The 26,550-nt window shown below is 42.9% G+C and overlaps 2 protein-coding genes, 1 non-coding gene and 1 pseudogene across 3 annotated transcripts; 2 read left to right on the top strand and 2 right to left on the bottom strand.

Moving 5' to 3' along the window:
• The first annotated feature begins 579 nt into the window (after positions 1–579).
• LOC133893140 (peroxidase 2-like) lies at positions 580–11,622 on the top strand (annotated as a pseudogene).
• On the bottom strand, positions 9,243–9,381 carry LOC133894213 (small nucleolar RNA Z247). Its single transcript, XR_009905022.1, has one exon. It is a non-coding gene; the product is annotated as a small nucleolar RNA Z247 (small nucleolar RNA).
• A 2,029-nt stretch (positions 11,623–13,651) lies between the features above and the next one.
• On the bottom strand, positions 13,652–19,620 carry LOC133892961 (peroxidase RIP1-like). Its single transcript, XM_062333947.1, has 4 exons — positions 19,561–19,620; positions 15,159–15,410; positions 14,866–15,060; positions 13,652–14,435 (listed from the first exon to the last, which is right to left on the bottom strand). The coding sequence occupies exons 1-4, from the start codon at positions 19,618–19,620 to the stop codon at positions 13,872–13,874; spliced, it is 1,071 nt and encodes a 356-aa protein (XP_062189931.1). The 3' UTR covers positions 13,652–13,871.
• Positions 19,621–23,993: 4,373 nt separating this feature from the next.
• LOC133893569 (WEB family protein At2g38370-like) lies at positions 23,994–26,258 on the top strand. The gene is made up of 2 exons (XM_062334624.1): positions 23,994–24,326; positions 24,530–26,258. Exons 1-2 carry the CDS (start codon positions 24,156–24,158, stop codon positions 25,982–25,984), a joined length of 1,626 nt encoding a protein of 541 aa, XP_062190608.1. The 5' UTR covers positions 23,994–24,155; the 3' UTR covers positions 25,985–26,258.
• The last annotated feature ends 292 nt before the right edge of the window (positions 26,259–26,550 follow it).

Here is a 26,550-nt window from a genome sequence, read left to right as displayed (position 1 = left end):
ATCAACGTCGTCGTCTAATCATGTCGAAGGCAAATAGAGAGATGCAAGATGACGTCAGAGCGGTCAGATAAGATAGACAAATTGTGACCACGGCAGAGCGGTCAGATAAGATAGACAAATTGTGACCTCCCTGCTTAGTGAAGCCAATCGATTCGTCCAGTACTCCGGGCTGTTTTCGTCTGCTAGTATGGAAGTTGTACGGACGAGGTGGACCACGATTGACTCGCAGTTTGGTTACATTAGACGAATATTACTCATATGCTTGCTAGTATAGCTCAGTAAAAACCAACAGTAACATTTTGGCAGTAGATTTTTCCTTGAGCAGTGCGTGATAAGGCCCCGAGAGATCGATAGAATTGGGCGTAGACGTAGACGTACACGTACACGAATGGATCAGAATCGATGCTGGATCGTGTGGCTTCACGTCGACGATGCAATGTGACATGTTAGTCAATACAAATGTGACCGCATCTTGGATCGAGTGCCTGCACGACGACAATGGTTGCAACTTGCCAAGTAGCCACGACCACGACAACTAGAATTACTCTGGACAGGTTTGGCATCAAATTTGGTTGATTTTTCTTTACCAGAGCGATGCAGGCGCCCCCGCGGGAGCAAATCCCCAGCTGTAAATATGCATGCACTGCACCATTCTCTTGCATGCCACAGCCAGCTAAAAAGTTCGGTTCGTCAAGCGGAAGAGTACTGCAGTGCAGAGACGCACAGAATAGCTCTGATCTCATCTCAAAAATGGCTTCTGCCTGTAAAAACTCAGAGGTGCAGAAGTTTGGGTGAACGCCGTGCCTCTTCTTGGCCGGCGGCTGTATGTTAAATAGGCAAAGAAAATCCCTTTGCATGGATTACAGATATACAAGGAATAGATATGGCTGGTTAAAATTTACAACAAGAAAATCTATCATTCCTTATATAACAACTACCTATACCAGCCATATCTTATACCATGTATATAAGAGAGATTACAAAAATCTGATTCTATCTAACAGCCCCTCTCAATCATAACCGAGCTAGGTTAAGATTGTGTTTGAAATTTTCCAACTGTCGCACAGTCAATGTCTTGGTGAAGCCATCTGCAACTTGATCTGCTGAAGGAACAAAATCAATCTCCAGTAATTTTCTTGTTACTCGTTCCCTAACAAAATGATAATCCACTTCAATGTGTTTCGTTCGAGCATGAAAAACAGGGTTAGCAGAAAGATATTTTGCCCCAATATTATCACACCATAGTCTAGCTGCAGACGGACATTGTATATCAATTTCTCGCAACAAAGTTTGAATCCACATTATCTCGGCAGTAGCATTTGCAAGAGCCTTGTATTCTGCCTCAGTGCTAGACCTTGAAATTGTTGCTTGTTTGCGTGCACTCCATGAGACCAAGTTAGATCCAAGAAAGATAGCAAAACCTCTAGTAGACCTTCTGTCATTTATAGATCCTGCCCAATCTGCATCTGAAAATCCACTAACAAGCAATGACTTAGACTTGCTAATCTTTAGTCCAATCTTAGTGGACTGCTTTAAATACCTCAATATCCTCTTTACGGCAGCCCAGTGTATCACTGTAGGAGCATGTAAATATTGACACACTTTGTTTACAGAAAAGGCAATGTCAGGTCTTGTAAGGGTTAAATACTGAAGTGCACCAACTATACTCCTATACTGTGTTGCATCTTTATCACCTAGCGGCTCACCCTCAAAAACAGACAATTTCTCACTAGTAGATAGAGGAGTGCTAACTGGTTTGCAATCAATCATACCAATTCTTTTCAACAAATCCGAAGCATACTTGTCTTGTGTCAAGATAATTCCATCACGTACCTGGTTTACCTCTATACCCAAGAAGTAATGTAGTTCTCCCAAATCTTTCAGTGCAAACTCCTTGTTTAGACTGCGTAGGAGTCCTGAGGTGGCTTCTTGAGTTGAACTTGCAACTATTATATCATCCACATAAATCAACACAAAAACCGTCACATTATCTTTACTGAAATAAAATAATGATGTGTCTGCCTTTGAGGAACTGAAACCAAGATCATATAACTTAGCACTCAGCCTCGCATACCATGCACGAGGTGCCTGTTTTAACCCATATAAAGCTTTATCTAACTTGCACACATAATTTGGCATAGTTTTATCTTCATATCCTGGAGGTTGTCTCATATACACTTCTTCTTCTAAGATACCGTGAAGAAAAGCATTTTGAACATCAAGTTGCCTCAAACTCCAACCATTTGAGACTGCAATGGATAGGACAACTCTGATAGTCGCAGCTTTGACTACTGGACTAAAAGTATCCTCATAATCTATGCCATATCTTTGTTTAAACCCTTTTGCAACTAGGCGAGCTTTATATCTGTCTAAACTTCCATCAGCTTTACATTTAACCTTGTAAACCCATTTGCAATCTATAATGTTTCTCCCCTTTGTTGGTGGAACTAGATGCCAAGTTCTATTCTTAATAAGGGCATCATATTCTATATCCATAGCCTTTTTCCAATTTTTATCTCTCAAAGCTTCACTAATATCATGTGGTTCACCAGATGAAGTAAAACATCCATAGCGTATAGTACCGTCAGTATATATACGAGGCTTACGAATACCAGCTTGGAGCCGTGTTCTTGGACCTGGCGCTGAAGACGGCAGAGGTACCGGCAGATGTGCATGAGACCCCTCCGACGTAGCGGGTGTAGGCGTAGAAGATCCGGTGCCAGGGGACATTGAATCCACTGAATCTGGTGCTGATGTTGTCTCCCCTGTCTACGTGCGCCGCATGTCATGCTCGAGCTGGCGCAGCAGGGATTCACCGGCAGAGTCCTGTGCGGGAACGCCTGTGCTGCCGTCAGGAACCAATCCCGAGGGTGATTCAGTCAGAGAATCAGCCCTGGTTTCAGTTCCGTCGTCATTATGTCCAGGTACCTGTTGTATAACCTGTAATTCTTCAACAGAACCATTATTATCAGAAGCATTAGGCACATGACCATCTACATATTCATCCCCAAGACTTGGATTTTTCAAAGTTGGAGGAAGAAGAAGAATTTCATATTGCAACCGAACACCGGCGTTGGGATGAAGTTTTGAGAAGGGAAAAACATTTTCATCAAAGACGACGTCTCTTGAAATATAGACACGTCCAGTGGTAGCATCAAGACACTTGAATCCTTTATGCAAATTGCTGTACCCAAGAAAAACACACTGCTTGGAGCGGAATTGAAGCTTGCGATTATTAAAAGGACGAAGATTAGGCCAACAAGCACACCCAAACACTCTCAAGGATGAGTATTCAGGTTTGATTTGAAACAACCGTTCAAGAGGAGTAGAATAGTTGATCACCTTGCTAGGAGTACGATTGATTAAATAGGTAGCAGCAAGAAAAGCTTCATCCCAAAACTTTAGAGGCATATGCGCATGTGCCAAAAGAGATAGACCCACTTCAACAATGTGCCTATGTTTGCGCTCAGCTGCCCCATTCTGTTGATGCGCATGAGGACAAGAAACAAGATGTGATATACCAATTGTGCTGAAAAACGAATTGAGTTTTTCATATTCACCACCCTAATCTGTTTGCATGGCAATGATTTTTCTATCAAAGAGCCGTTCAACAAGATTTTGAAAATCATGAAATTTCTGGAAAACCTCATATTTAAACTTTAAAAGATATATCCAAGTGAACTTGCTGAAATCATCAATAAAACTGACATAATATTTGTATTTTCCAACAGAATCAGGTGCTGGACCCCAAACATCAGAGAACACAAGCTGTAAAGGATGAATTGATACACTGGTAGATTTGGGATACGGCAACTGATGACTCTTTGCTTGTTGGCAAGCATCACAAACTGAGGTTTTATTGGACTCAGCTAAACAAGGAAGATTAAAATTCCTAACGACTCTTTGAGTGATAGGTGCAGCAGGATGACCTAGGCGGCTATGCCATCTATCAAAGGATGGTTTATTGACTCCATGAGCTTGCTTTGCATGCAACATATGTGGAAGCGGGTACAGCCCCTGTCGGCAAGTACCTCTAAGCAGAGTGCTCCTCGTGTCCCGGTCCTTTATCAAAAAGAAATTAGGATGAAACTCTAAAAAGACATTGTTATCTGTAGCAAGACGATGTACAGAAACGAGATTTTTCGTAGCTTTAGGAACATGAAGAACATTATTAAGATGAAGATTGCAATTAGGGGTATGAATAGTAGATTGGCCAATATGACTAATACTCATACCTGCTCCACTAGCAGTGTGGATCTGATCTGTGCCATTGTACTTGTCACGAACTGAAAGCTTCTCTAGCTCGCTAGTGATGTGGTCGGTAGCCCCCGTGTAGGGATGAAAACGAACGGGAACGGTCAGAAAAAGCCTCTAATCATTTTCACTTTCACATTTTTTCACTCGAACGGGAACGAAAACGGGAAAGCCGGAAATGAAAACGAACGGGACACTTCCGGTTGTTCGAAAACGAACTAATCCGAACGGAAATATGCCGGTAACGGTCGGAAACCGATAATTTATATCGGGAACACCGAAACATAAAAGAGCAGATTTTGCAACTGTTGAGAGATCAATAATTCAACACACTAGTAATACATAACCACGAGAACACAAAAGAGTAGAATCATGTCCACAAATGGCAAGACAAACATTATTCCTCACGGCTTCACTATGGGCCTAAAGCTCATCCTCATCATGCATCATGTCTGGATCACTTGCTTCTTCTTCCTCCTCCTACAATTTTGCAATGCACGAAAAGGAAATAATTTAGATAGAAATTTATGGTTGTACATGAAGAAACACTTGTACTGTTGTACTATCTTAATACATATTTCAAGGTATTTTCTACAGGAAGGCAGCATATATGTATATAGCAAGGCATATAGCATTATTTGAGTTTCATAGTTGCAGCACATGCATACCTCATCCTCATGCATCGATACATTATAATTGGCATCTAGATCCTCAAGATCACTTGTAAGTGATGGGACATTCCTGGAATCTGCAAAATCAAAGAAAGACCTGTATTATTATTTGTTACCCAGTCTATCCTAAGATCTCCATGAAAAGATCTTGACAAGTTGACATCTCTTTGGTGACTCACAGTTATACAGGCATGATAATCAAGAGTACTCAGCTAATGGTAAATAAAGAGCAAATATATGAAACCATAACATGAATGATGAACAAATGAACTGGGACTTCCTTTCAGAACAGAACTGCATTGAGAATGCTCTATAGAGAAAGCACTGGGAGTTAATGTCTTAAGAATGATAGGTTATCTCCCAGTTAATCTGAAGTGCCACGGTACAAATCAGATGACTGTATTGCTAGGTTATCTCCCAGTTAATTTATGGGTGAAATTTTTTTCTGATATGAACAGAAACCTGCTTCAGTTATGGTTTACTGCATATTCAGCTTTTGCTACCTGTATATGCCTGTATAACACTTCTATGCACATCATGCCTGTATATGCCTGTATAACACTTCTATGCACATCATGCTAAATATTTAACCTGATGGTAGCCATAAGTAATTCTCAGCAACATCATGAGTGATAGGATGGCAGCCATAAGCAACTAAGCAAAGGATCATGATACAAACTTAACATTGCAAAATACTATGACCACATATTTACTAGTAACATTTCAGACAGAACAAATATCATAAAGGATTAATGCTTGTACCAATTCTTACACAATTGTAAATGACAAACTATTTAAATTATCACCTTTTTTTGATGCAGCTATCCAATCTTTGGTGCAGATCAATGCTTGTACCATCTCAGAATCAAGACGACTGCAATATGGATCAATGACACGACCACCAGCACTAAAAGCAGACTCTGAAGCAACGGTTGACACTTGTATGGCCATCACATCACGAGCAATTTGTGAAAGAATAGGATAATCTTCTGTTTTGTTCTTCCACCGTCCTAAAACATCAAAAGTGGTTCTTCCATGTACTTCTCCAACTCATTTGAGCCATCTCCATTAGGGCCAACATCATCATATAAGAACATTTCGAGGTCTACATTTTTATTTCCCCTGAACACATGTGCTGGTTCCTTACTCTTTGCTTTTGTAGATGCAGGTGCAGAACTAGCATAAAATTGATACAATTTTCTTATAACACTAACAAACTCTTCAAGATGAACTTGGTACAAATGACCATAGAACTTTCTCATGTAGAATTCTATAAGCTTTTTCTTGTACCTAGGATCAAGAAAGCACGCCACTGCAAGAGCAATATTGGACTTGCCCCAATATTTCTCAAACTTTGTACTCATAGCATTTGCCATTGTACTAATAGTGACATCTCCACTAACTTTCCATGTATCAAGCAATTCTTTTATGTCACAGAAACCTTTATAAAACAAGTTTGCAGTTGGATATGAAGTACCAGAGAGAAGTTCAGTAAGGTCATAGAATATCATCAAGCACTCAAAAAGTGTTAAAGCCATGTCCCATTCATCAGAAGATGGAGAAATTTTCTCATACCTACGGTGATCCGATGACTTAAGCCTCACAAAAGCATCCTTGAAGTACAAAGCATCCCTCAGCATTAGATAGGTTGAATTCCACCTAGTTGAAACATCAAGTGAGAGACCATTTGTTGTATCCAACCCACACTCAGTGGCACACTTCATGAGTTCCTCCCATTGCAATGGAGAGCCCTTTACAGCTAGAACAAGTGCTTTAATCTTAGAAATTGTTTTTGAAATTACACTCAAACCATCTCTAGCAACCAAATTCAGCACATGACAGGCACATCTCACATGAAAAAATATACCGTCACAAACTAAAGAAGCATGAACTTCCTTGAGATCAGTAATTATATCATTGACTGCCACTTCATTTGAACTAGCATTGTCCAAAGTTAAGGCAAATAATTTCTTCTCAATGTACCACTTGACCATAACTTTAGAGAATGTCTGTGCCAACTTTTTACCAGTATGCCGTCCTTTTACATGAAAGAAACCAGCAATTCTCTTCTGAATATGCCAATCATCATTTATCCAATGAAAGGTGACACACATGTATGATTTGTTCTGACAAGATGTCCACATGTCCATGGTTGCACTAAAGCGGCAATGAACATTTTTAAAATGTGCATACAACTTATCCTTTTCTTGCAAATATATGTCCATTATTTCTTTCCTAACAGTGACACGAGACTTGATTGGAAAGTTAGGGCGCAATGATTTAATAAACTCAGCAAAGTAATCATGCTCAACTATATTGAAAGGGTACTCATGCATGATTATTGCTAAATACAATTTCTTGACACTAGCTTCCTGATCATACCTATAAGGCTCAACAACAGTGATGTCTTTTCCATGATCCTTTTCTACTTTGAGTTGTTGCTGCCCATTTACTATACTATGTGCTGATTTCAAATGGTTCTTAAATCCAGTTGTACCATGGTTGCTCTCAGCTCTATATTTGGTCTTGCAATTTGGAAAGTTGCAATGCCCCCAAACCTGCTCATACTTCTTCCCATCCACCTCTACTATCACTGTCTTCTTGGTAAAGTAGTTCCAGACCAAAGATGTCAACTTCTTGCGCCTCTTTCCCGCCACCTGAGGTTCTGGATCATCTTCAACAACTTCTTCTGGAATTGGTGTTACATGATCATGCACTTGTGTCTGTGTGCCACTGTCACCAATGACACTGCATTCTTCGGTTGGCACAGAAATCCTCTCTACTGAAGGTGTTGAAGATGATACTGACACACCGAGAGGTACACCTTGACTAGCACTTTCACTTGCCTTCGTTTTGGATCTTGAAAAGAAGCAACAATATAGAGATATTCAGTGCCACTGCTACTGCAAAATGGATTCAATTTCTAATATAAATCTCTAATTGCAACTTGATATACTATGTTGTAGACTTCAAAAATACTTGTTAACAATGGCATGACTTTAACAATACTAAAGATCATCAGATGAACCAAGTGGAATTATATATACACGTACTATGACTGGACAAAATCGGTGCATGTACTAACCAGCTGAAAGAGCAGTCATGGAAGAAATGGAAACCATGTCCAGTTGCATTTTTTAAACCAATGCGTTTGCCAAGGTTCAGCGTGGTTGTGATCGCATCCAGCAACATGTGGCATTTATAGTAGCAGTAAATCATTTTTGACCAGCAAAGAGCAGAACAGAGCATGAGTAAAGGTTGATAACAGATCATGGGTAAAGGGGAATCAACCAATAATTATTTCCCCTCACATAAAACCAGAATCCAATTTCTACAGTATAGATTAGCAACTAAGATCGCACCGAGATGGGGCTAGATCTGGACAACATGAACTGAGCACCAATATGCGGATGAATATGTACCTGAAGGCGGCGGCGGCGGCGCCAGGAGCATGCGGCCCAATCCCAAGAACTTTTCCGGTGGCCTGGAGCCTGAAGGAGCTTCTCCGGTGGGCGGCATCAGCAGCTCGTCGCGGGCGGCGAGCTGGCGGGCGGCGGCGAGACTCGTGCAGCCAGCAGCTGTGCTCGTGGACTCGTGCAAGTGTGCAACAGCCAACAAGCTGGGTTGGATACTTGGGTAGTTGGGTTAGCTGGCTTCTCAGTCCTCACGACAGTTGGGCTTGGCTGTTGGGCATGCCTATTGGGCCTCAGTCCCGGGTGCCAAAACGGGATAAAAGCAGGAGTATCCCGCCTAAATACGGGATATCGTAAAAACGGTCGGGACGAGAGCTAAACCGTTTTCGTTCCCGCTTCCCGGATATCTCATCCCGTTTTCGTCCTGTTCCCGGGAAAATCCCGTAAAAACGAAAACGACCAGTAAAATATAGAAAACGACACCGGGACGGGACCGGATTTTCCCGCTTCGTTTTCATCCCTACCCCCGTGTCAGTGTACCAGTTGGTGTCCACATTATAGGAATTGGTAGCCGCCGCCACGTTCTTCTGATCTGGAACATAAGTTTCATCGTACCTGTGCCAGCATCTGTCAGCAGTGTGTCCAACCTTGCGGCACACTTGACATACTGGTCCTGATTGTGTGTTGTTGATGTTGTCCCTCCGGTTGGTGTTGGTGTTGCTACGCGCGCCATTGTTGAAGCCTTGGTGCGAGTTGTTGTAGCTGTCTCCACCGCGGCCGCGTCCAGCGCCACGGCCACGCCCGGCGCCACGCCCACGGCCGCCACTGCGACCACGTCCTCCTCGGTTCGCCGCATTGACCGAGGAGCCGGAGGAGTTCCCACCACCGACGAGCTGCATGCGAGTCTCGAAGGCGAGAAGTTGAGCGTACACCTCGCTCACAGAAGCAGGCTCCGTCCTTGCAACAAGGGCAGAGACTATCGGATTGAAGTCGAAGTCGAGGCCCGTGAGTATATACTCAACAAGTTCTTCATCATCGAGAGGTCTTCCGGCAGCAGCCATCTCATCGCCGAGGGTCTTCATCTTGCCAACATACTCTGCAACAGATTGGTTCCCTTTCTGGGTTGTTGACAGAGCAATACGCGTGTTCACGGCACGCGCACGAGTTTGCGACGAGAACATAGTCTCAATCGCACTCCATGCCTGCGCTGCAGTCTCCTTCGCAGCAACTTGGGCGAAAACCTCCCTTGAAAGAGAGGCGAAGATGTACCCCAGGATCTGTTGATCCGTGGCATACCACTCCTCATATGCCAGGTTGGAAACTTTGGTGGCCTTGTCGGCCACCTTGCTATCGATCTCAGCAGGAGGTGCTAAAGATGCACCGGTGAGATGCCCCATTAGACGCGCACCCCGGACGGCAGCGAGGACTTGCGCCTTCCACATAGCATGGTTGTTCTTCGACAGCTTCTCAGAGATGGGGATGCCGAAGAGGGGGTTCATGGCATTGGAGGAGGTAGCCATTGTAGATGGGATCTAATTGTTTGTGGCTCTTGGTACCATGTAAAAACTCAGAGGTGCAGAAGTTTGGGTGAACGCCGTGCCTCTTCCTGGCCGGCGGCTGCATGTTAAATAGGCAAAGAAAATCCCTTTGCATGGATTACAGATATACAAGGAATAGATATGACTGGTTAAAATTTACAACAAGAAAATCTATCATTCCTTATATAACAACTACCTATACCAGCCATATCTTATACCATGTATATAAGAGAGATTACAAAAATCTGATTCTATCTAACACTGCCTCACACCTTAGCTTGTTGGTGCTGGTGGCGCTGGCCTCGGCGGCGTCGGCGCAGCTGTCGTCGACGTTCTACGACACGTCCTGCCCCAACGCGCTGTCCACCATCAAGAGCGCGGTGACAGCCGCGGTGCGGCAGGAGGCTCGCATGGGGGCGTCGCTGCTCAGGCTGCACTTCCACGACTGCTTTGTCCAAGCAAGTGTCCATCGCACAGCTTACTTGTTTTCTATTGTCTTAAGACTTCAGAGCTCAGAACTGTCACTTCATGCAGTAAAACTATGCTAAATATAGTAGCTTTGTGGGTCAAGTATCAAATCAAACTATAAGTAGTAAACATACTCAGTGTCGCGTAGGGACTTACCGACTAATCAACGTGCTTGCTTGACTCCGGCCAGGGCTGTGACGCGTCCGTTCTGCTGTCGGGGAACGAGCAGAACGCAGGTCCGAATTCATCTCTTAGAGGCTTCAACGTCATCGCCAACATCAAGACGCAGGTCGAGGCCATTTGCAAGCAGACTGTCTCCTGCGCCGACATCCTCGCCGTTGCCGCCCGTGACTCCGTTGTCGCGGTAAGATAATCAGCTCGCGCATGATTACATGATGAATCTATGAGGGAAATCATTCTTCCCCTGAACTCTAAAACATGAGAGAACTCATCAACCTGCTTGAACTTTCGGCCATTTGGTTTCGCAGCTCGGAGGGCCGACGTGGACTGTTCTGCTGGGGAGAAGGGACTCTACCACCGCTGCAAACTCGCAAACGGTGTCGAATAACCTCCTTCCTCCTTCAGCTAGCCTCTCGCAACTGATCAGCAGATACCAGAGCAAAGGCCTGAATCCAACCGACATAGTTGCTCTCTCAGGTGCAGAGCTGCAGAAATTATACCCCTTGCTCATTCGGCTTTACCAAAAGCTTGAAGATACGTAGTATTTTTGCCAAGAGATTGTGGACGTGATTTTAACTTGTTTGCAACGATGTTGGGTGCACCATGGCAGGTGCACACACGATCGGGCAGGCGCACTGCGCGAGCTACAGGGCCCGCATCTACAACGACACAGACATCAACCAGGCGTTCGCGACGTCGCTCAAGGCCAACTGCCCCGCGGCAAGCGGCACCGGCGCCAACGTCCTGGCGCCGCTGGACACGACGACGCCCACCACGTTCGACAGCAACTACTAGTCTACTACAGCAACCTGCTGTCGCGGAAGGGGCTCCTGCACTCGGACCAAGAGCTCTTCAACGGCGGCAGCACCGACAACACGGTGAGGAACTTCGCGTCCAGCGAGTCGGCGTTCTGCAGCGCCTTCGCGACGGCGATGGTGAAGATGGGGAACATCAGCCCGTTGACGGGGACGCAGGGGCAGATCAGGACCACCTGCTCCGCGGTGAACTCGTAATAAGACACTCGGCAGCACAAGTATACATTAGTACATACGTGTATGCGGTAATACGACAACATGAACGAATAAGGTCTAATTACTACCGGTACCATTAGCGAGCGTATCTCATGCAGGGCCGGTCCCCAGGGGGGGGGGGGAGCGGTCGAGAGGTGCGACCGTTCCGAGCCCTCAAAATTTAAAGACCTTATGTGTATATGTATACTATATATATCGGTTCAAAAGTAAACTGAAAAAATTAGATCTGAACGATTTATATTTAATAATGAAATCTTATTTTTAATCTGTTTCGGGCCACCGAAAGATCAGGACCGGCCCTAATCTCATGTTGAGATAAGCTGAAATGTCAGGCCAGCTCGTTTTGAGTGTATCTCATGTTTCTAGGTTCATTTTGATTGAGGTGTCGGTCTGTTGGTATAACCGGGTAAAAAAACTCCCTCCAGTCAAAATACTTATATTTTGAATATCGCATGTTTTTTATATGTAACTTTGATCATTATTTTTATATCTACTATTTTATTATTTGAGTTTTAAAGGAGCCATCATATTTGTTATTAAGGTCACGAATTTACCATGTTAATAAAAAAGATTTAAATCACTTATTGTTATGAACATCTAATGGTCTAGAATAAACTAAAAAAATCATATCAAATATGATTAATAAATAGATAAATTCAAAATTAAATTTATAAAAAATTAGTAGATCAATTTTCAGACGGATTGAAAAGTAAAATATCTAAATAAAGAGTTCAAATAAAATAAAATAAATAATAATTAAAATTGGGGTTATAATAGAAAAAATATATTCATACCAAATATAGTATTAGAAATAATCAATTTATTATAAAAATTAAATACCTAAATAAAGAGTCCGTATAAAATATAATCAAAGATTATCATGATAAAATACTGCAACGTGACTAGTCATGTTATTAGCGTGGGCGACCTTACTAGTTTATATAATTTAATAAATTTACAATATTATAGAAGTATTTTTCAAGACAATCTATGTATATAATTTTTATGTTATAAAGCTAAATATTTTAAAAATCATTGATGATCAAAGTTTAAAAGTTTAACCGAACTTTATCTAAAACATCACGTACGTATTTATGACAGAATAAAGTATTTTTTTAAAAAATTGAGAGAAAGGCGTGGCAACGATTCACATAGAGGTGATCCATGAAACACCGTAGAGCCACGCCTCCGCCAACCCCCGCCGATGTCCACTGGTGCGGTCGCTGCATGGGCCGGCTGATCTCCACGTGACCATGTCTTATGTACCGCATGCACCGGCACCGGCCTCCAGCTCGTGCCCCAGATTTTTCCAGAAATTCTGTTTCGCACGCACGCGCGGTGCCCTGCTCGCGCCTCCCGTCGAGCCTATTTCTGATTTTTAGGGAAAAATTGAAAGCTTTACCTAAAAACTTTTCTGAGCAAACATTTTCCTTTCCCTCAAAACTTTTTCGAAAAACTTATCCAGAAACTTGTCCTGATAACTTATTCGAAAAACTTTTTCAAATATAAAAAGACACGGGAAGAAAATTTAAAACGGAAAGGTGTGAGCGGCTGTCTAAAAAGTTACTACTACTTTGCCTCTAGCGCGCGCGAATTAGCCTCGTCCTACGGGATTTCTAATTCACACGAGCGCGACAACACATAAGTAACAACTTCCAGACAGCCGCTCCCATCTTTCCGTTTTTAGAAAAAAAAAATCTCTCACAACTTTTTCTTTTAGAAAAGTTTTTCGAATAACTTGTACAGACAAGTTAACGAGAATAGTCTTGACAAAAAGTTTTGAATAAAAGTTAAACTCAAAAATTTCAAAAAATCTAAAAATGGAAAGTGGGCCTCTCGGGGAGGCGGAGTAAGCAAGGGAACTCGCACGCTGTGAATAAAAATTTCCGGATTTTTCTCCTGCTTAGAGTTTGCTACAGCCCTCCAAGCCCAGCATGAGGGGATGGGCCACAAGTTCTAGTCCAGCTCCGGGCCGTGCGCCTTATCTGCTTCATTCGGAACTCACGAGCCCAGGTTGGATTGCAACTGAACACAAGACCAGTCCAAAGCTGCCCAGGTTTCAGGTATTTCCCCTCAAAATATAAAGGCTTCAGGTATTGAGATGATCAAATATACACTCGTTGTTCAAACATTTCGCAGAAAACAGTTTAAATACATGAACGGGATCTCACAAAACTAAGTAAGTACGCAAGCACCCTCCGACAAATACTAGTACAGTACTGCGTTGCTTGCCGGCGCAGATGCAGGCATGCAAAAACAGGATCACGACATGTTGCGGCAGCTGATGTCTCGCTCGACCAGACCACGATCACTCACTCACTCCTGGTTCACGACCCGGCAGTTCTCCCTGACCTCTCCCTCGTCGCCGGTGAGCGGGCTCACGTTGCCCATCTTCACCATGGCCGAGCCGAAGTCCTCCCAGAACTTGCTCGGGTTCTCGCCGTAGTACTTGACCAGGGCGTCGGTGTCGCCGCCGTCGCCCTGGTACAGCTGCTGGTCTGAGTGCAGCAGCGCGCGGCCCTGCATGAGGCCCTGGTAGTAGTCGGTGTCCACGGTCGTGGGCGTGTCGTCCAGCGATGACAGGGCGTCGTCGTCGCCCGTGGGCGGGCACCGCTTGTCCATCGACGCCGCGTACGCCGGGTCCAGCGTGTCCGTCTCGTTGTACAGCCGGCCGCGGAAGAAGAGGCACCGGGAGTAGCCCAGCGTGTGCGCACCGGAGAGCACGACGAGGTCGTGGAGGGAGAGGCCGTGGGACTGGAAGTTGGCCAGCAGCACCGGGAGGTCCATGAACGGGGTCGGGATGTCGTTGTCGGCGTCGGCGTTGCTCGCCGTCGTCGCGTCGCGCCGGCCGAGGAGCACGTCGTACGATGCCCCTCCGAGCTGCAGCCAGTCATCAGTGCACACAGACCAAATGTGTCATGCCACATTATCAGTTCAGCGTGACAATTAAGTCAACTTTGATATGCCTGAATCTCTTTGGGTAAGAAAGCAAGTTGGCTGAGAAAAAATACAGAGGAAGCTGGACTCATCACTGAAAGACAGTTTGTTTTGTTTTGGAAATGGTGTCATCACGGCCGACTTAATGGGGTTAGGTTGAAGAGATTGTTATTTCTAAAGGTGCTTTATGCTTTAAGCTTTTTTGTATTGCTTTATCTTACGGTGAGTGCCGTCTTAACTTTCTAGGCTCAATTGACAGTGAGCGATGTGTTGATAAGTCTAACTGAACAGGGGCTCACATAAAATTCCTCAGCTGCTACCAGAACTTGTAGTTCAGAACAGAAGCTCTGGGTAGTAGTAGAACTGAACTTACCGCGACAATGGAATCACGAGCGGCTACTGCCAAGATATCAGCGCAGGAGATGACGTTTCCGAAGCAGACCGTGTTCACCGCGGACTTGATCGTGTCGATCACGTCGTACCCTCTCACCGACATGTTGTTGGGCTTGGCCGTCTTCTCGCCGATCATGTCGTCGGTATCATCCAGCAGAATGGAGCCGTCACAGCCCTGCAACATTTGAAACCATGTTACACGGCTGTATTTAACCTGTAACCTTGTGGTAACTTGTGACGGCATGCATGGCGTGGCTTGATCAGCTGGCTCACGTTGACGAAGCAGTCGTGGAAGTGCATGCGGACCAGCGACGCCCCCATCCTGGGCTCCCTGAGGATCGCCGCGCCGACGAGGATCTTGATGGTCGTCAGCGCCTGGGGGCACGTCTCGCTGTAGTAGTCCGCGGTGAGCTCCCCGGACGCCGAGGCCAGAGCTGCGGCCATGATGGTGAGGTAAACAAGAACCGCCATTGCGAGGAGGCTAGCTAGTAGCACTGGCTCGAATTTGATTGGTGTGTGGTGCAGCTAGGATTGAGGTTGTGTGCTTATATAGCGTGTGTCATTGTGTAGGTGTTTGAGGCTGCAATCGACCTGTCACGATTAGCCATGTAACCAACCGGTGATTGTATAGTGTTTGATAGACCTAATGCATACAAATTCAGCGTTTGTGAGGCTTGTCCATGAAGAGAACGGTTTCTTCCGCGTCTTAATTATCGGTTCACCTATTGCCTATTGACAGTTTTATTTGTATTTTTCTATAGGCTGCGAAGTGCGTGCAAGTGCCAAATTGTATACACGAATTTACCTAGACCGCGTTGCTACTGCAACCAATTGGAAGTGCAAATGCCAAAAAACGATGGAGCTCAATGCCAAAATACAATTAATCAATAGTTAAAATTCACAATGAAATATAGTAAAAATAAAAATTATTACTAAGATAATAGATTAAGAAACACCGTATAGCTAAAGGTTATCACATCAAGTAGACAACATATAAGACATAGTATGTAGGCAAGACAAATATATTTTAAGTTTGGTTGGAGTGCCTACATCATATGCACGATTTTAACCGTTTATCAGAATATATACAAATCGAATCAATAGGTAAATACGATTCGGATATGAGTTTGAAGCATAAAAAAATTCTTTCCACTAACATAATTTTTATTTCTTCTTTTAAATTTATACTTTTGTAGCTAAATGACACTAACCTCATAAAAACTAAAGAGACTAATTTTTAATAAAATATTCTCGTGAATAATCACACTATTAGCATATACCGCCTTGCTAGTTATATTATTATTTGAGTGTAAAAGCAACCACCATGTTTGCTCTGTAGGCCACAAAATTACCAAATTAACAGAAAAAAAAGAAAAGAATATACACCAGTTATTTTTATAAACACCCAACCGTGCAAATAGTACATATCAAATACAATTATTAAATAGTTAAATTCAGAATTAAAAATTATAAAAAAATAGTAGTTTGATTCCCATACGGTTTGAGAAGCAAAATATTATAATAAAGATTCCAAATAAATTAAAATTAATAATAATTGAAATTGAGGTTAGAATAGAAAAAAGAAGGATACATATCAAATATAGTCTTATAAAAAAATCAAATTATTATAAAATTTAAATGCCTAAATAAAGAGCCAATGTAAAATACAATTAATCAATAGCTAAAATTCATGATAAAAATGATGATTTTTTGAAAAAAAATCTAGCAAATCTGTTGCGGTAATGCCATCGTGACGAAAGTGGAGCATCTTGAGAACAAATTTATGTGTGCTTCTTGATTGATTCGGTTTACTTCTAATACCTTAATCTCTTCGGTCACATATATACTATTCCTGTGACACCCTAACTAATTAAAAAGTAAAAGATCATGTGCCTGTAGCGTCAAAACACCCTCAGATTAAACAAGTTGGTTGGTGGTAAAACATTTCTTGCAGAAACCAGCTACTGACCGATGGAGTCACTGCATGTGCCAGATCCCCATTTCTATCAGGAGTGAGTCAGTTAACACGAAAAGAAACCATCCGAACACCATAGTTTATTTTCCTCTCGAGCACCTGTCCAGAATACTTTTTCAGGTTGTTACTTATCCTAGCCTTCACTAGGGCACTTAACTAGGTCCATGCATAATCGGTTGGTGCCGGATTTTTTTTATATTTCAAAAATAAAAAATTTGAAAAACTAGGTATCCGTTTGAAAAAAATTGCAAAAAAAAGACTACACCACCCGTTGGAAGGGTAAGATATTTTAAAATATAAAGATATCACACTTCCAACAGGAGACATATTGAAAAATAAAAAAATATTGCGTTCTATTGCTCTCAAAATTCAAAACGCTATCCAAATAGTCATAGATTTTTTTAAATAAATGTATGTTGTAGAGGATATTAGATCTAGCTCTAATAAAATTTGTACAATAATAAAGACAAATTTATTGTGCATAGTTTGACAGACGTATACAATGAAAGACTATGTATAATTAAATTTGTCTTTTTTATTTCTCATTGTAGAAGTAATTGTTCGAGTTAAACTTTTTTTAGAGAGATATATTATAGAAATCTCTACAACATACTTTTTTCAAGAATTTTTCATACTATGCTGACAGTGTTTTGAATTTTGAGAGCAATATAACGTAATATTTTTATTTTTATTTTTAATCTATAGTCTGTTTAAAGGATGATATCTTTATTTTTTAAAGATGTCACATTTCCCACGGGTGATCGTAGCTTATTTTTACAATTTTTTTAAATAACGTCTAATTTTGTAATTTTTTTATTTTTAAATATAAACATAAAAAAAAGCACTTGGTGCTGAATTACAAGAAAATAGGAGGCCCGGTGCCTTTCCAGGCCCAAGAAGCACAATATACAGAGATGGAACCCGATCAATCCGAGAAAGAAAAAGGGAAGTAGAGGACGCGGTGGTTAGCTAGCGTCTCTGTTGGAGGTACGCATGCCCATCAGTCGATTGACCAAGCGATCGCCGGAGATGGAAATCCAAACCCTCGCTGCTCCTGTAGAAGTAGCAGGCGACGCTTCTCTCGCGCCGGCCGCTGTTGCTTCACGGCCGGGATGCTCTGCCGGCTCGGTGGTGGCTGCCTCGGGAGGATCCACGGGGACCGGGTCTCGCTTGGCACCACACCCTCCTTGGCTGGCGGCGAGGAAGAGGACTCCCGAGCGATGGAAGAGGATCGCACGCGCTGTCGGGAGATGGATTAAAACAGTAGTAGAAAAATAACAACATCCACTCGTATCGCTGAGTTCGTTGATTTATGGTCATAACTTTATGCATGGTACCATCATTTGGAGGTAAACGACCAATGACTCCTAATTAGCAAAATCGGTCTACGTAGCACAATTCAAAGGCTCTTTCGCATAGAATATTATTTAGAAGACTAGATAGATAATAAATGCAATTTTTTTTATACTGATTCAAAACAAATTTTCCACGACAAATAATATTACCGTCAGATGGTGACTACACCAATCTCAATGTGTATTATGACAAACCTAACCTGAGACAAGACAGTGGCTCACCTGTGTTTCTACTGTCCCCTCACCATCCAAGTTTGGTCACAAATGCTCTCCACGCTCCGTCTTCATTTACCACCATATGTTACATCTATCAATTTTTCCATATTAAGAGACTGGTGGCACGAAATGTCACAAGCTATGCTAACAGTTTGCCGAATAGACATACCTTAATGGGCTTTATATATATAATGTGAAACATTTTGAAAGAACAAAATGGACTCTATTTTTTAGAGTTGATGATATCAATATAAGATCGTGTGCAATATTTTTATAGGGGTGAGACGTTTGTTTTACTGCTCTGTTTGTGCCCTCAGTATTATAGGTCTCAAAGCTATTGAGATTATTCGCTAATTGCAATTAGACATTTTATTCTTATTCTCTTAATAAATTTAGGTAGAACTATTGCGATTGCAAAAAAAGAATGGCGGCCACCACTCAGCCGTCGTCCTCACCGCCATATCTCGTGGACATGGTGAAACCGGTAGTGGCGCGGGTGGGGTTGAGGAAAGGGAGAGGGAGAACCGGAAGCTGCTGGAACAGGCGGACGAGGTGAAGAAGAGGTCTCACTATGAGCCTTGTGATGGCACGGAGGAGCCTGGCGCGCTTACAAGGTTGAGTTCGCCCTGCACCTGCGCTGGCTCGCACCGACGACACCGTCTTCTGCCCCACCACCACCCAGCGATACACAGTAAGCACTACCAAGTACCAATACTCCCTCTGATTGGTGTTTAATTGGTAATTACTAGCTTGCTTGTCAATTAATTATAATTATTAGTGTTTAATCAGTGCATCTCGTTGTCCACCAGTCTGGTGGTCTAGCTCTCCGCGACCGATTCGACCACTACAACTGATTCCTCTGCCTTCAACAAAATCTTTCGCCAATCATTCACAGATTGAGACATCCTTCGTAAGGTGTCTAAAGTATGCTTGATTTGCTGTGTTTTTTCGCATGTTCTTCTCGATTTTCCTTGGGATGGCATCTTTATTCGACCGATGGCGTCGCGATGTGACGCCTTCGCCACCAGAGTACCGCATTGGACGCGACGGGCGAGAGCCGCATTTTCTTTATCCACGATTTCTCCTCTCTTCACACCACCGCAGAGCAACTCCCTGTTGCTGCTCTCACCGCACTGCCGCAGAGCAAACCAACACCTCTGTAGCCCTCACGAAGCAAAGCAGCAGCCATCTTCCTCGGTGAACACCAGCAGCACCTCACAATCCTCTCTGTCCCTCATGGTTGTTCCAAAACCAAGGACACCAACAACAACCATCTAACTTTTCTTTCTCAAATAAGTCACACCTTCCTCTTGCAATCGAAGGCTCAAGTGCACCACGCAGGTCGAATTCAAGACCATCGCTTGATCTCCACTTCAAATCTAGCATTACTCCCTGTTCTTCTTCCTCATGGAGCAGCACAGCCGCAACATAACACCAATTTCTCCCCAAAAACCGGAAGCACAAGCACAAATCCCCCACCATGTCGTGCTGGGGAAGCTACGGACCCCGTCCAGATTGGACACACACGAGTGAGAGATGACCTCTACGAGTGGGTGTCCGTGCTCCGCTTCTACTACCACTGTAAAAGATTTTTTTCTTGCTTTTCCTTTTTTTTTTTTCTAATAACGCGTATTTAGATCTACAGTAGGTTATTTTGAGGTTCACCATGTCTGCCACTCGTATCCGCAGTTCCAACACATAATCAAGACACAAATACAGAATGTATGAAAGAAATAGAAGATGGGGGAGGGAACTTCAGTAGTAGAAGTGCAGCGTGGTCTCATCTGTTGTCGTTTTTGTAGGTGAAGTAAAAGATCACAAATGGGAGAGGAACCAGAATAGCAGCCGGTTAGGAGTTTAGGGAGAAAGAAGATGGTGGGAGACTAGAAAGGGGGTAGCAGTGTTTAAGAACATGGCTTGTATAATTCTGTTGTGCATTTGTGATGCAAGGTGGTAGGAGGGTATTTTTCTGTTTCACATGTCATTCTTTGAGGCTTCAGCTGTTCAGCAATGCGTAATTTGATTTCTGTTACCCTCTGCAGGTCATTTATGCAGCTTATTCTGTCAGCCATTGGGCCATTGTTTATTTTCATCATGATCATTAAATGGTACGACGGATATTGTTGTATACTAACTGAATATAATTTTGTTACTACAGTTTACATGAAGCTGCTGATGGCAAGAAGACAAATCTCAGTTTGTCCAGCACAACAAGGGTCATGCTGTCATCAACGGGACCATACTATTGCCACTGAGGTAAATTTCCAGTGTTACCTCATGATTGTGCCAATTAGTCATTGTTTTATCAGGTTTACAATATGGTTGGGTCTAATGTCCTTATTTCAGGAAATGGATATAAACGTTGCTTTAGTTTTTTTTTTTCAAATACGCATAAGAGATGCGTATCTTTGTATTTAGAGAGAGAGAAAAACAAATGGTCCATATACAACCCCCTTCACACAGGGAGGCACCCCCACAACACTACACTGGACTACTCACGCACCATTGACTTAATAGGAGCGATCAACAACCTTAAGATTAAACCCTAATTCGGCCACAAGGCCATTAGGCCCTTGCACCGGCAAGACACCAAATATTGATTTCTTCCTTGATAGCACTGACTATGACCTGAACACTAGGAGATGCACCATTGAACATGCAATCGTTACGGTGATTCCAAATACTTCAAGCTCCTAAAATGATCAGTGAGTTGAGGCCCTTGCGATGCTGTTTTTCAACTCTTCGGTGTGCATGTCTCCTCCATTCAGCGAAATGAAGCTCAACCCCACTAGGAGAAAGGAACTGAAGACCAAGCCAAGCCAAGAGCTGATGCCAAACTTCTCTTGCAAACACACAACCAGTAAGTAGATGTTGGATAGTTTCCTCCTCTTGATCACAAAGGGGACAATGGTTATGATGAGGAAGTCCATGACGTTCCAAGCGATTAGCCGTCCAAACACGATTACGAATGGCCAACCATAAGAAAAACTTGCATTTCGTAGGAGCCCATGACTTCCAAAACCGTTTCCAAGGTTCAAAACCTGCGGCGCCTATGAAATAACACATGTAAGCTGATTTGGTTGAAAAAAAGCCAGAGGAGGTGTGGCACCATATGTGAGAATCTGGCGTCTCTGGCTGCTTAACCTCCGTCAAAATGTCCCAGAGTTGTATTCCATTAGAACAGTGACCGAAAGTGCACCTCGAATATCATGGACCCAAGATCGAGCATGTAAGGTCTGGCTGACGGTTCTGTTCTTGATAAACCTCCTTGGAACTGCTGCTATTAAATTGGGAGCCAATTCAGCCAAAGAATGTCCATGCAAACAACGGTCGATCCAGAAGTGTTGCTTTAGTTGGAGGAATTTTGATTTGACTTTGGTGTGAGGTGAGATTTGGTTCTATCTTTTTTTTCTTCTTTTGATTAGGCTCTTCATATAAAATCATGCAGTAAGTTGTAGCAAGCCCCTTTGGCGTTTTGGTCGTGTTTGTAATAACTACGGATTCAATTATTTGTGCAGGCAATAGCCATATTTATCTATTGGATGGTGTTTCTTTTACATGAGTGTGTCACATTATTTCTCAAATTCCTTTTCATATGGTAAGTACATAACTCATATTACTAAAACTAAGGAAAATTATATTGACAGAACAATGCAAATGTGGACTATAATGTGCCTTTTGACAGTTTTTTTGTCTCTCTCTCATGAAGTTTGGGAGTTCAGGGGTATTAGTGTTGTGATACGTGACTAAAGAAATTCTGTTGAATCTAAATGGCATAGAGGGGTAACACATTTACTACAATCTATTCATTTGTGTGCAGCAGATGAAGGGGATCATATCTTGTCTATTTGGTCTTGGAAGCTCATTTACATCTATCCACGGTGAGAAAATTGGGATGTTAGTATTGAATATTTAGTAATTTAGTTTCTCTTTCAATTCCCCCATCAAAACCATTCTCCGACTTAATACTTTCTTTTGCTTTAAAGATAGTTTGATAAACAATGTTGAACACATAAAGATAGTTTGATATCATCTTACTCTACTTATCAACTTGAAGTAATCTTTGTGTTTAACACTTTCATGTTAAAACTAAGCTTAATTGGTGACGGTTCATACGGCACGTCAATGGTGCACTATTTTTCAGTTCATTCTATAGCTTGACGTGTGTCAAAAAAAATTCGGCATGTCGATGCGGATCAGACACCTCAGGCCGCGTCGAATGAGAGGAGGAGGAGGAGGAGGCAATGGGGAGAGGAGGTGGTGGTGGTGGTGACGGTGGCGAGGGAGAGGAGGCGGAGGAGGCGAGTCGGACTGTAACAGCTTGTCGTCCTCATCGTCATTTAGTTGGTAGCTTCACTCAAGCGCGAGAGAGTATGGGATTATGTCGGTTCCAGAGGTTTATGTCTCTTAAGTTCTTAAGGGCAACTAGACTATGACTTTTGTCTCTGGTTTTCGTTCTAGTTGCTGTCAGGTGCTGTGATCTCCAATTTGCTCTTTGTTCTGATGCTGGATGATAGACTGGCTAATGTCGAGATGTTATAGTTCCTTTAAATAAAAAAAGAATCATTTTGTTCTCAACCTTTGATTAATGAACTGAATGATAATATTGTCTTGAATTCTGGACGTCCAACCCAATGACATTGAGGGCGCATTTGGCTGGAGTCGAATTACCTGAAGAAACCACTCCAGCCTCAGGAAGGAGCACTGACTGCCGAGAACATGGAAGAAAGCCTTTCTGGACACAAGATTTTCCCTCAGGACAACACTCTGTTACACCTGCCCCATCGATGATTCTTGCTTTCTGTTCTACATCGATCCACTTAAGTCTCTACAGGTTGTTCAAGACTCCATTACTACTACATAAGTTATACTTGAATTTAAACGTGTGTTCTTAACGTGTAATGCAAACTTGGATTTTAAACGTGTATTCATACTTGTCACTTCGTCGGCTTGCTGTCTATGGCAAAAGCTGAAGAAAAGCCTGCACTCACATATATATTCCGTTTGGATAGACTGATTTTAGAGTTTTTGGCTTGTTGAGGAATCATTTATGATGGTTGGATTTTATGGTTGTTTTTTATAATAAATTTTTAGTTTTTTAGCATATAAAACGCTGAAAAGCTCCTCTCAATATATTTCTTAGCTTCTACTCCATTTTGACCATAGCCATTTCTTTAATTAGTCAAAAGGTATCAGAAACTGAGATAAAAAAATCAACCTCTTAAATTAAATAGTTTCTAATACTGTTTGTTTCTGTTTATCAGCAACTTCTACTTTTCAGAAAAGTTGATAGGTTGAAACAAATATCAAACTTATTGTTAGCTTAGGGTTTTTCTGATAAATTGGTTTTAGATAAAATGAATTAAAAGATGATAAGTTGGTTGAGATCAGTTTTTTTAAAAAACTGATATACTAAGAGCTAAAAATTAAATTTATAAAATAATTGTTTTTCTCAGAAATCATATTTTAAGATAAGTAGTTTTCTTAAAAAAAACTATAAACTTCAGCTGTGGGAAACAGTTCCTCTGTCTTTTTTCGAGGGAGAAGGAGAAGGCGGGCGCATCGGCTACCAAACGGCTAAACTTCCTGCTGGGTCAACAGTCTCCCTCGGCGATAATAAATCCTTGCTCGCTTCGATTCCTCTGGCTTTATCGTTACCCCCCAAAACCCCACAGAACCCAAGAAAGAGAAGGAACATCATCTTTACTCCCCGCACGAGTCCCCATGAACGGCGTGGCGCAAGACCCAGCTCCGCCCGGCGGCGGCGCCCGAGGGTGCAGGGCGGAGGTCGACACCTCGGCGCCCTTCAAGTCGGTGCGCGAAGCCGTCGACCGCTTCGGCGGCAGCGCCGCCTGGACCTCCCACCTCATCAAGCGCATGTACGCGCCCCCAAAGGTGACCAAACTTGGCCCAAATTTGGCGTCTTGGATCAAGAATCTTGTGGTTTATGCTCTGCTTATCTATACTGTATACTTTATTGTATTGTGGTACTGTATAGTTCGTCATCCAGTTTGTTGTCTGTGGTGCGTGGATTTTTGGTGAATGCGGCTGAGTGATTTGGCATTAATCTTTGTTTTTCTTCCTTCCTCTTGCTGCAGAGGCAGGAGGGAACTGAAGAACTGACCGATCTAGAGGAGCAGACCGCCCAGCTAGAGAAGGAGCTAAGCATCAAAGAAAGAGAGACGCTTGACGTGCTGAAAGAATTGGAGTCAACCAAGGAGGTCATTTCAGATTTAAAGCTCAAGCTACAGAATGACGCAGCTGGTTCATTTACCGTCACTGAGGAGACGGGCCAAGCTGAAGCGCCCGTTGCAGAGCATGAAGAAAAGCAGCCAGAAAATTCTGAAACTGATGTGGATATGGGTGGCCTGGATGAACAGATGCTGCAGATTCCTGGTTCTTCAGTGCTACAAGGGCTAGAGCAGGCAAAAACTAATTTAAACAGGACCACGAGTGATCTTGCTGCTATAAGAGCCTCTGTCAAGTCGCTGAGAAATGACATAGCAAAAGAGAGAGTCCTGGTGGAGAGAAGCCGAGAGAAGGTGTGCTCCAATACCACATTGATTTCCTCACTGGAAAGTGAGCTGTACGGGACTACACAGAAGCTGCAGACGCTGAGGGATCTGCAGAGGAGGCGTCAAGATCCCTCGGACATTTTCATCGAGATCAAGAAGATGACATCTGAGCTAGAACAGCTCAGGAACGCTGCCAGTGCATCGAAATCGGAAGGTGTTATGTTGGCTGCTGAAATTGAGCAGACAAGAGCTAGCATTGGCACTGCTGAGGTAAGGTGCCTTGCAGCCAAGAAGATAGAAGAGGCGGCGAGAGCAGCAGAAGCTCTTGCACTTGCTGAGGTCAGGATCCTCCTAAGCAATGAAGCTTCATCAGCTGAGGATCTCCAGGGAAAAGATGGTGTGAACCTTTCAGTGGAAGGGTATTCTGAGCTTGCTGCCAAAGCTCAAGAGGCTGAGGAAACCTCAAGAAAAAAAGTTGAAGCTGCGATGGTGCAGGTGGATGAAGCAAACCAATCAGAATCCAACTCGCTTAGGAAGCTGGACGAAGCTAAATTACAAGTCGAGGAATGTAAGAAGGCCCTACAGGAGGCCCTGAAGAGGGTGGATGCTGCCAACCGAGGGAAGCTCACAGTAGAAGAGGCTCTTCATAGATGTCGATCCGCAACTGGACACAAGAGGCGTTCGGTCCATGACCCTCCCAAGTTCAAAAATGCAGCACACCGTTGCAAAGATTCTCATAATATGGACATCGTTGACGTTTCAAAGGGTTCCTTGAAGCCAACATTATCGATCGGGCAGATATTAAGTATGAAGCTGATGGGACCTGATGGGTATGACAAAAGCGTTTGGGATGATACAAGTGAAACTTCTAATGTCTCACTTGGTCAGATTCTGAACAGAAGGCTTGCAGTTGTGTATAGCAGTGATGCAACTGCTCAGAAGAAATTCTCAGGAAAGAGGAAAAAATTTGCCTTGACTGGACTCTCAGTTTTCTTGGCAAAACAAGCCAAGAGCAAGAAGAAAAAAGGATCACATTAGAACTGAAGTCAACTTGGTCGGGAAATTCTTGTAATCTAGTAATGAATAGCAGTAGCTAGTTGTTAAAATGACCTTAGTTCATGTTCTAGTAATCTATTGTTTTTAGTCTGTTTCTAGATGCCTAGACCACTGATAGCTCGGTGGCTCCATGTAATCCGTAGCAGGTTCGCTGCTGATAACTGATATTGCTGATTAGGGTATAGCTAAATGCCCTAGTCTATATCATGTACTGTACAAACATGGAATGCATCAATATGATTAGTAGTTCAGATCATGTACATCTCGAGCATGTGAGGTATCGATGCTCACTAAACGTGCTGTTTTGATTTCACTATTTTTTGAGATTTTGAGATAGAGTTTGGTGAATAGTGTAGCTGTGCTACAATACTGCTACGTTATCTGGCAAGCGGTGCTTATGCTAACGCTAACGTGACCGACTGCAACTCATTGTTTACCAGACTCAATTCACTGTTCATTTCTAACTGCACGGCTGAAGTCAGAGGATCCTAGTTCCACATTGGGTGGGAGGAACAAGAAAGAGGGACAGAGGATGGCATGTGCATCTC

Source organism: Phragmites australis, chromosome 15 (assembly GCF_958298935.1).
Source record: "Phragmites australis chromosome 15, lpPhrAust1.1, whole genome shotgun sequence".
NCBI classification, from domain to species: Eukaryota; Viridiplantae; Streptophyta; class Magnoliopsida; order Poales; family Poaceae; genus Phragmites; species Phragmites australis.
The sequence above is the reverse complement of the archived record's forward strand: the minus strand, read 5'-3'. Positions and strand labels throughout refer to the sequence as shown.